At 35.8% G+C, this 7311-nt stretch overlaps 1 protein-coding gene across 1 annotated transcript in view; it reads right to left on the bottom strand.

The window, feature by feature from the left end:
• Positions 1-6924: 6924 nt before the first annotated feature.
• The window catches only part of LOC125676757 (atrial natriuretic peptide receptor 1-like), a 33646-nt gene continuing 33259 nt past the window's right edge, over positions 6925-7311 (bottom strand). The window contains exon 19 of the mRNA XM_056158996.1: positions 6925-6990. Coding sequence (XP_056014971.1) covers positions 6925-6990 — 66 coding nt within the window. The remainder of the gene's footprint in view (positions 6991-7311) is intronic.

The raw sequence follows: 7311 nt of genomic DNA, 5'->3' as shown, positions 1-7311 counted from the left end.
GAATGAAATGTTTATAAAATATTAATGAAATATGGATAATTTGAACTATCAGAATTTCTATACCATGGGCGATTTTTAATTGCTTGATAGAAGTGATTTCGTTTTGTAGATTGTCAAATCATTTGTGAAGCATTTTTTTTTATATCAATTATCGTTGTTATTGTTATAATGTGTGTGTGTGTGTGTGTGTGTGTGTGTGTGTGTGTGTGTGTGTGTGAGTGTGTGTGTGTGTGTGTGTGTGTTTAGGGTATTAATGCCGATGTTTCGAAAATTCCGAAGTACCGATTAAAAGGTTTTTTTTTTTCACTGCAAACGGTTACCTGTGAAAAAGGCGCATAAGTGGTCTTACATTTCTAAAATTTAACATCATTTTCAAGGTATTGTCTTAAAATTGAAAATGGAACAAGAAAGTGGGGATTAAAGATCAACTTTTTGAATTATTGGCGAAAAATACAGAATATCGAATGAATTAATTAAAACGTTTTTTTTTTTAAAGTATCGGCGTTCTGTTTGGAAAATATATCAACCATTTAATAAACTAATGCCAAGTTTCAACTACTTGTATCATAAATTATAAAACTTTATTACATGCATAGGGGTATAAAGATAGAAGATATATTGGATGAAAAAGAAACTGTAATATCACGCATATTTGAAAATTTTTAATTAATTAATCCTTCCGTCACAAAATATAGTCCCTACCAAACCCTTTCAAAAATTTGAATTGACACAACCCCCCCCCCCCTAAAATTTTCAAATTTAAGGTAGATCGCGGTATATTGTTTCGGAAAATGTACTAAACGATAAAAGAAGCAATAATTTCTTCCACTCTCGGAGAAATAAATTACAAAATCTTTTGATTTCTTGACTACTTTATTGGGAGAACATAATTTTTTCAACAAAAAAAAAATCCTTAAAAATTGGGTCATTTTATTCATTTCACCTTTAAAAAATGATAGAAAATAGTACAGATACTAAATAGGAGAAATATTTCAAGCCCCATAAAATCTGTAAAATTCAGAAGCTTCCGAGGGCTTCGCCCCCTGGACCCCCACGAGGGCTTCGCCCTGGACCCATTGCCTCATAAAGTGTATGGAGAGTTTATGACTTCGCGATGTGTATAATTATAAGCATTTTCTCTCCCGAGCGTTGTCTTGTATAAAACCGGCTTGTTTGTATTATTGCGATTCGTATGTTGTTGTTTTTTAATTCTAAATTTTTATTGTTTGCTTTCAAACAATCCATTCTAATACGGTCTACAAAATTCACCAAAATGCCATCGGGTTCGTTGAATGTGTGATAACGTTCGTGACTCGTGAATAACGTTTCTAACGTTATTTGACTTGGTCTGGGGAATTACCTTAAAATATTCACTCTCATTCATGAAAGATGAAGATAACTAACAATGGTCAACCTCATCACTCCTATAAGCAATACAAAATAGAGGGTTTGGCAAACGCAGAGGTGGGATCAGGTGCCTAGGAGGAGGATGCATCCCCTGTGGACCGGCCACGACCGCCGTGTGCCCTATATCTTGATCAGGGAGACGGGGTTACCCGTAGTCAAAATTAGTGTGCCACGAACGGCCTAACAATCGGTATGAAACACGTCAGACAGCATTTAACCCAATGATAGGTTGTATTGGCAAACTAGATCGTTATAACTACCTTAGAATTTGCGAATTCTGATTCTAAACGAGACTGTTGAAACCCATGCATATGTCAATCGGTCGACAGGGGATGCTTACTCCTCCTAGGCACCTGCTCCCACCTCTGGTGTGTCCAGGGGTCCGTGTTTGCCCAAGTATCTATTTTGTATTGCTTGTAGGAGTTATGAGATTGATCACTGTTCGTTATCGTCACCTTTCATTCTAGCAGAACTGTAGCTCTCTGAAAAAATATTTTGACATAACAGAGAGCTACAGATCCACCCCTTATAAAAACCTTCGAGTTACGGCGCACAAAAAGCTGCGCACGGTTGAGGCCTTATATCGTTGTATTCTTGAATTGTTGTCTCATAAATTTATTATTAAAAAAATTTTAACGGTCAATTCAAATCCCGGTTAATTTCCATACTTGCACAATAACGTCTAGATGTGAACTAATATCCCCACAAATATTTTAGCTAAATATTTTGAATAATATATCATCCCAGTGCCTTTGAATAATAATTATTCAAATAGCTAAACTCACGGCAATGCGGCTTTCATTAGTCTGGTCCGGTCTCCATCCCTGCCACACGAATGTTAAGGACTTTTGTAGCACTTTCATGAATCAAGAGCTTATTTTACCTTTAGAAAAACTTAATTTTTTTAATTTCTATAAATTATTCGTATTGATGATAAATGAAGAGCGATTACATAACATATAACGCATTTTATGAATATATATCATCAACAACAGGGTTCGTATCGTTCCGTTGATATTTCATTAAGTTATGGCCCTTGGACTTAGACAAATAGCATGAATTATTACTTTATATGCAAGTTTCTGATTTATGTAGATAAGAGAGTATCACACACATTAAAACATTTAGCATAGTAATACAACAATGTAGCTAACATATCCACGATTACCTATATTTTACAGTTTATTGACTTGGTTAAAGATCTAAACCTAATTATAAATTTGTCTTTTTTCCTGGTCTACTCGAATAGTAGTTGATTTCCAACCATTCCTACCCTGGTTCCCCACATTTTCCTTTTATCATAACCTACATAATGAACTTTGAATATTGTTGTGGTACAGTAATTTTTGCAACCGGTAGGGGACTAAGTATTGTCCTGTAATGCTCTCAGAATACTTGTTCTAAACGAAATGGTTGAAAGCCGTAACATGAACATGTTTGTTTCCTCAAAATACTAACAAGTAATTAATTCATTTTAATCCTCCAAAACGTTCACCAAAAACGTGTCTAATTCATATCAGTCTATGAGTTGTGTGTATGGAAATTAGATCTTATAATTTGACAGTTTGTTTCGAAATCCCCTATCGACAAAATGAAAAATAAATTAATACAAATCCCTACAGTACCAATCTTTTGATTTCATGAACAGTAACATCGCTATTCATTTATTTACTTAAAATTTTTGGTTGGAAATTAAATATCCATTTTCACACACGTTCGTCGTCATCAAGTTGATATTCCTTTACAATCTTAATGAAAGTGAATTTGCCTTTCACCCAAAAATAAAAAAGATATGCTCTGTTGTGTCGTGTTGAATTAATAATTTGTCTGCAAACTTCACCGGGTTTGAACTGTAGAACTATCCGCCCTGATAAGTCTTGAACAGCACTAAAATACTGAGTCGAATCAAGAGGGATAGTTTTCTTCTTTGACTTCGACCAACGCCATGTTGACCTATCGACCAACGCCATGTTAACCTATCGACCAACGCCATGTTGACCTAAAATGATGATTGACGCGTGGAGTTTCGAATGGCCATGCGGGAACGAATTATTTGAGGGAAGGAGCGCTTTGTGGAAACGATCTGTTTTAGATAACGAACGGAACGCTTTGGACTTTGAACGGAACGCTGAACGGTTTGAACGGAACGTTGTTGTGGGAACAGACGTTCCTGTTCAATTTGTGTAGTTGAGATTCTGTATGTCATCACCATAATCAACATCTTTCTGTATGTCATCACCATAATCAACATCAGACTTGGATTGCTGGATATTTGAAGTTAAAGTCAACATCAGTATTTCCTAAACATATACGTCTACTATTGCATCGAAACTTTTTAAGCACAAAGAAACATTACAGTGTCTAGATATAGACCGTCTTATACATAATAGACAACTATAGTCCAGTTGGATATGCCAGTACTGGTGATAATGATATTGTTGAAAATGAGGACCTCAATTCACCTATTTTAAAATGTCATCAATTCAGAAAACATCGGTCTATCAATTGGTGACAGAATTTTATCACTATTATGAATTATGTCGGAGAATGTGTTAGACGATTGAATAATCATGAAAAACAAGAACTTCTCATCCCGTGATAATGGATAACAAGTGTCAGATGAATATCACAATCGCGTATCATACAAAGGGAAACAAAAGTGTGTATCATTTCTCTTTCCCTGAAGTAAATCGGAAGTGATGAAAGTATTAGGTTACAAAAGGAATATGTTTCTGTGCTGGCTGACTTAACTTATAATAACATTGTCTTTGTTCGTAAGGCACACTATTACAAGAAAAGGTGAATATAAAGAACAGCGATTAATGTCATAACTCCTATTACAACTTTATTTTAAACAAAATTGGCATTGATTTCACATTAAGTACTTATACTCCAACTGCTATTTTCAAATGATGGAATTCTTCAAAATATGGCTCAGTTTTTAACACATTTGATACCCCCAGACAATGGGACGAATGAATGAGACACCGTACCTAAACTGAATTGCTAAACTTCACAAAAACTCTGCCTTTGATTATTTTGATTATGGACTACTTCGCTTATCTAATCAAAGTATAGGGCTCAGGGCGGGTGTGGAGGGTCGACAGAGGAGGCTTACGCCTAGATACCTGATCCCACTAAATTTAACTACGGGTTAATCCCTTGATCTGATGAAGCCAGAAGGTTCGCGGTAGGTGCTTACTCCTGCGCTGTGCACAGGGCTTCGCGTTTTCCTTGCTATTTTTGTATTCTTTATGGCGTCGCCGGCCTAGTGGTTAGGCCGTCAGACTCTCGACCAAAAGGTCGTGGGTTCTAGTCCTGGCTGTGGCAGGGCTGACGTTTTGTCCTTGGGAAAGGTACTTTACATGAATGTCCTCACTCCACCCAAGTGTAAAAAGGGGTACCTGGCTATAGACAGTGAAAGATATTGATATAAAGTTAGTGTTCTAGCGCTGGTAACGGCAGGCTTGCATTGTATGCTTCCTAGGAGGCTGAGAAAGTTCTAGATTGATATAAGATCTGCCGGGGTAATAATGCATTGTAAAGCGCTTTGAGCAGCATACGTTGGAAAAAGCTATTTTTAAAACCAATCATTATTATTATTATCATTATAGGAACTATTAGATTGGTCAATATTCTTTATCTTCATCTTTTCGTTACAATATCAACGATGATGCTTCATCCAACCCATTGCAACCTATCAGTGGGTCCAATGCTGTCTGACGTGTTTCATACCGACTTCGGAACACTGATTTTGACTCCGTTTATCTGATAGAGAGATAGGGCCAATAGCAGGTGTGACAGGTCTACAGGAGATGCTTACTCCTCTTAGGTAACTTATCCCACCTCTGGTATATCCAGGGTTCATCTTTTCCGAACTTTATATTTTGTATTGCTTATGAAATGTGAGGATAGCGAACATTGATCAATCTCATAACCCCTATAAGCAATACAAAATAGTTAATTGGGCAAACACAGACCCCTGGATATACCAGATGACGGGTCATGAGATTGATCACTGTTCGCTATATTCACCATTAACCAGTGTCATGTCAACTAGAAAATTATTAAAAGTGACCATCATCTATTAAAGTTATATGATACCCTTAATCTTTAACATCTTCATAAACGACCTTTTCTGTTTGTAAACAAATACAATGTTCACAATTATGTCGATTATAATGCTTCTTCAAAAATAGGAAAATCATTAGACCAGCATTTCAAGGTGACAGTAAATCTCTGATTAAATTGCTCACCTACAAAATGCAGACAGCCCCATAAAAGTTTCAAGCTATCTCTATCGAAAATACAAAAACAAATTTTTGAATTAAATGGAATAGAATGATGATGATGTGAAATTATTTGGCATCACGATTGGCTTTAAGCTTCCTTCCAACAAATGTATCACAAATATTTACAAAAAGGCAGCAAAGTCACTGAGTGTTCTGCAACAGCTGAGCAAACCGTTAAACAAATTAGAGAAATTAACAATAAGTCATCCATTTTGTCCCATTTCAGTTAATGTCTATTCACATGGCACTTCTGCACTGGGAAAAATACCCGCAAATAAAAAAAATAAGAACTTTGGGATTTATTGATGATCACAAAAGTACTGGTACTTTATAAAATCAATCAAAATTACTATAATTAAAACTCGGACAATGCGAACAAAAGCTCTGAAAACATTTGAATGTATTCACAAAATTATCTAGTCCTTCAACTGCTACAAGATTTAAAAACATTCATACAATTTTAGATCTACGATAAAGAACAATGAACTAGGCTCGCCTTAAATCCTTCAGATATGAGGTAGCAAAGCTTTGAAACTATTTGCTGGATGATGTCAAAAAGTTCTTATTATAGAGCACATTTTAAGATCATTTTTAAATTGGTGTGGAGAGTTACACTGTAACTGTAGTTCATGTAGACTCCAGTCTTTCCTGCCCCAATCCTCAATTTTCAACCTAAACCGAAACACTACTGTTACCTGCTTTTAATTTATTTTTCTCAATATACTAGTGGTGTATGCTGTACGTCGTTTCCGGATAAGATCGCAAAAAACTTAGGCCCCGTGTGGCACGAGAATGATCTCTTCTTGCTCAAAGACCGTAAGCGCTTCACTGGCAATGGTGACATTTCCATAGGAATGAAAATTCTCGAGAGGGACGCTAAATATGTACTCCCAACCAACTACCTCCTTTCATACACCTGTATCTTCGTTATTTCTATGTGTTTTTATATAGTCCCTGTACGTGTATGATTGACTTCTGATATCGTCACTTCCACCTGATATCGTCACTTCCATGATAAAAGGTACATTGCGATGAAATACAATACAATATCAAAACAAATTCGAATTAGATTCACTGTTCAGTGTTGACGCTCTTTGCCTATACCAAATCTGTTTGCCGATTTAGTCACCTTTCCAATAGGGCGAAAAGGCATGAATTAATCAATCCTGCAAAATCATTATTCATTCTGAATACGGATGCTGATACGAAGTGGTATTGACAAAATTTAAACATTCGTGGCATCGTCCTCAATTTGACAGCGAAGCCAATACGTCCTCATGACGCCTTTCCCCTGAAATTTAAATGAGGGAATGAAGTACAACTCTATGTCAGAATAAAACACGGTCCTTATTAACAGTCAGAAATCCAATGATAATAATAACTAGAATTGTTGTCAAAAACAAAAATTCAGGGCTTTTCGACAATAAAAATCTAGAACTTAACATGGATTTACACATCTTAAAAAGTCCAAATACAGTGTACAAAAGAACCGATAAAATGCTGAAATAATCTGAAGCTCTATAAGGGAAAATAGCTACCTGAAGATGAAATAAAAAGTTTTATGCATGGTGCGAGAGATATAACTCGTGACACAAGTAATGTCAATTTAACA

Source organism: Ostrea edulis, chromosome 3, assembly GCF_947568905.1.
Source record: "Ostrea edulis chromosome 3, xbOstEdul1.1, whole genome shotgun sequence".
Lineage (NCBI taxonomy): Eukaryota > Metazoa > Mollusca > Bivalvia > Ostreida > Ostreidae > Ostrea > Ostrea edulis.
Note: the sequence above shows the minus strand (reverse complement) of the source record. Positions and strands in the feature narration are given on the sequence as shown.